At 32.6% G+C, this 3,837-nt stretch overlaps 1 protein-coding gene across 1 annotated transcript in view; it reads left to right on the top strand.

Moving 5' to 3' along the window:
* The window catches only part of LOC125870093 (E3 ubiquitin protein ligase DRIP2-like), a 6,269-nt gene extending 3,011 nt beyond the window's left edge, over nucleotides 1–3,258 (top strand). Inside the window, exons 3-7 of the mRNA XM_049550452.1 lie at nucleotides 435–888; nucleotides 1,687–2,261; nucleotides 2,355–2,405; nucleotides 2,940–3,012; nucleotides 3,088–3,258. Of these exons, the coding sequence (XP_049406409.1) occupies nucleotides 435–888; nucleotides 1,687–2,261; nucleotides 2,355–2,405; nucleotides 2,940–3,012; nucleotides 3,088–3,258 (1,324 nt within the window). The remainder of the gene's footprint in view (nucleotides 1–434; nucleotides 889–1,686; nucleotides 2,262–2,354; nucleotides 2,406–2,939; nucleotides 3,013–3,087) is intronic.
* The last annotated feature ends 579 nt before the right edge of the window (nucleotides 3,259–3,837 follow it).

Raw genomic sequence — 3,837 nt, forward strand, 5'->3', positions numbered from 1 at the left:
AAAAAAAAAAAAAAAAAAAAAAAAAAAAAGGAAAATACAGGACACATATAAGATAAACATGACCAGACACGAGTAAGAGGGAGTACTGAGTAGGATTTACAAAAATCTGAATTTCTGCTATTCTGCTATTTTGCCGATTGTTGCTATATTAAGTTCTGACTTTCTGTATTTTCTGTGTTTTTTTCTGTTTTTCCAGTATTTTTCCAGTATTTTCAGTATTTTCTATATTTTCTGTATTTTCTGTATTTTCTGTATTTTCTGTATTTGTTTAGTATTTTCTGTATTTTCTGTATTTTCTGTATTTTCTGTATTTGTTTTGTATTTTCTGTATTTTCTGTATTTTCTGTATTTGTTTGTATTTTCTGTATTTATATATATATACATGTATGTGAAATATAAGTATTGATATAACCTTATAATACTTAATTTTACAGGCCTGATCACCAACTCCAAGGGATAAGAGACATATTCTCAAGTAAAAGAAGAGAATTAATTGAGCTTGGACTAATAGAAAAATCCAAAAAAAACAAATCCAAAAAGTTAGCTCGTGAGGATATTGATCTTAATTATAGTGCTGAAATGCTCATTGATCCATCGCCTCTTCCTGCTCCTGCTCCTGCTCCTGTTGTGATTGCTACAAGCTCAAGGAGAAAGGAGAAATTGATTTCTTCCATAGTAAATATTACACCACTTGTTGATGATCAAGTTTCAAATCAGGACAACGTTTCGAGTAGTAATACTAGAAGGGGGAAAGGAAGAGGAAGAGGAAGAAGAAGAGGAAGTTCACAAAATAATGCTAATGATGTTGATCTGAGTAATGGAGATACGCATCTAGGAAGTTTAATCATTCCTCTTCTTTCGAGCAAAGATGCTCTACATAAACAACAGGTACAATTGAAATCTATTTTATGTTTTAGTCATGACGAATCATATAACTGACCTTAACGTATTTGGTATTGAGGGGTGGGGGGGAGATTGTAATAGTTGTAGTTATGTGGAAAAAATAATTCTTTTTTTGGGACAAACTAAAATGAAAAATGCAATTTTAATTGATATAATCAAATAAAGGGAACTAATCAAACAGAAAGTTCAAGCATTCCTCTTCTTTCGGGCAAAGCTACTCAACATAAACAACATGTATGAATTAGTCATATGCTAAGTTGTTACTTTTAACATTGTACTTGAGTTGGATTGTTTTAAAATAAACTATACTTTTGAAGAATCCGACACACATTCATTGACATTTTTAAAGAGTCTGAATACCATAGGCTGATCATATGTTAGTATTAGGTAATTATTTCTTGTCTAGTCATTAAAGAGTTTGAACAACTATTTAATGTTCAAGGTGAAAGTAATTGACTTGGTTGGAATTCGAGCCAAATCTAGGCTGGATTCTGTGAGTTCAACTAATACCAATACTTTTTATTCAAATTATGCACATATGTGGATCACACTCATTCTCAACATAGGTATATATAAGTTCTAAACATTTTGTTGACTATTGGACCAAGATCAATGAGGCAGATCTATCCTCATCCAAAGGGAGTCAATTGACAACTCTTAACAAAAAAATTACACTATATATATACTATATGTTGAATTCTTGTTCGTTTAGTTTTTTTCTAAATACTTTGAATTTTCTTAGTGAATGAAAAGTGTAGTAACTCTTGTGATCACTTGTTGAAGGTTGAGAGTATTGCTTATGCTGCCGAATCCTCAAAGAAAAACAAAAGTATTGAACCGTTGGATGGGATCAATGACTTATGGGAACCATTGAACAAATTGGTAACAAAAGGTGACACCTTAGACAATTCAGAAGAGCCAGTGCCAAAGTTCATTAGTAGTACTCCACAATTTAATCTTGATAATTATGAAAATGAGGAAGACAATGATGATGATGAAGAAGACGATGAGTATGTGCCTTCACCAAACGTTAAGGAACACAAAGTTAGACAACAAAATGCTGTTAAAAAAATAGATGTTGTTCAAGCTATAGAAGCACCATCAAGTAGTAATAATAACAATATTGATAAAGGAAAAGGGAAAAAGGGACGACGTGGAAGAAAGAAAAAAGAAACAAATAATCCTCTTTCTCCTCTTCCTGTTAGCGGTGGTGGTGATGGTGGTGGTGGAACAAATCTTAATGTGGCACAAGTTCAAGTTGCTATTGAGGCAGAAGGAGGTACAATCAGTGGTAGTACAAGAGTAGTTAATGAAAGAGTACATCCCATTTGGTTCACTTTGGTTGCATGTGATAAACAGTGAGTTTAATTCTATGACTTTCAATTTTATGTATTACTCTTCTTTGTATTTCGATTTATGTGACAATATTTGACTAGATATGGTTGTTCCAGGGCATGTTCTTTACCCTTACCACAAATTTCTTCCCGCTACATAAAGATCAAGTAAGTCTTTAATTACATTTAATTATTTACAAAATTATTATGTCCTATATATATATATATATATATACACACACACACACTTGAAGTTCTAGATGGAGAATAACACTGAACATATCTTACAACTATATAAGAAATGCTGCTCATTTTTTTTTTATTAAAACTGTAGAAGCCATTGTGGCATGCATAAATCAGTTTGGTAGAGGTAATTTTGTTTTTTAATTTTTGTTTGAGTTCTCTCTCAAAGGAAGGGAAGCCTTGACGTTATTGGTAAATTTGTTGCAATTTGATTAGGATATCACAACTTCGAGCTATAGAAACAACCCCTTACAGAAATGTGGAATAAAACTGCGTATAATAAACCGTAATGGTTTGGCCCTTCCTTGGACCTCGTATAGCGAGAACTTAATGGAAGTGTACCTCCNCCCCCCCCCCCCCCCGATTTTTTATTTTCTTTCATACTATATACATCTTTTTACTTTCCAAAATACTTGTTAACTTCAATGAATATGTTATACTTTTTTTCTGGTTAAATAGGGATGTGAACAAGTCGTCTTCCTACATAAAGAAGTACCTTGCACACAAATTGAGTCTCCAGAGTGAAGACGAGGTAATTAACTACTTATCATCTACCTTTTGCTTGACACCTGATTATTAATTTAAATCATAATAAATTGTCTTGTAGGTGGAGATTCACATGTTAGGAATGCAAATTCAACCTACTTTTTCTCTCAAAAATCTAGCAGAATTGTGGTTACGTGTAGGACCTAACTCTGGAAAAAATTTAGCAAAAGTTGGAGCTTCTGCCCAAGAATTTGTCATGGTTTTGAACTATTCTCGAGCACAGTTGAGTTAGTGCATTAAAAATGTACAATATTTCAGTTTCTCCTTTGCTTAAATATTCAAATTTTGCAAGGAGAAAACTTCTTGTTGCATGCTGTTAATTACCTTTCATTTGTATGTTTTTTGTAAACTCGATTGGATGCTTTTGAGTTACTTGTTTTGTACCTTATCTACCAGTTGTTTATTAAGAATTGTGTGTATTTACATAATTAAGTCAAAACTTAGCATACAAAATGTTCATAACTTGTAGCTAGTAGAAATTGAAACATTTTGGATGGTTCATTTGTACATAAAGGTTCATTTGAGATATCTTCTTAAATATGGAGAATCTTTTCACTCATTAACAAAATAATAGTAAATAAAGGAGAATAAGAATCTTATTTCTCCTTTTGTGGTTGTTGGAATTAGGGGTAGAGCTAGAGGACCTATATAGCCATAATTATTCCCCCGGTTCTACCTCCTACCTCCTTCTGCAATAGGGATCTATCCCATCAATCCCATCCGCAAGCTATCCATTTCAACCTATCTTTGTCTAGAAATATATGTCTAGTTCTCCCTCCACTTGCCTATCTCATTAGGAAATTGGGACAGT

Source organism: Solanum stenotomum, chromosome 7 (genome assembly GCF_019186545.1).
Source record: "Solanum stenotomum isolate F172 chromosome 7, ASM1918654v1, whole genome shotgun sequence".
Taxonomy (NCBI): Eukaryota; Viridiplantae; Streptophyta; class Magnoliopsida; order Solanales; family Solanaceae; genus Solanum; species Solanum stenotomum.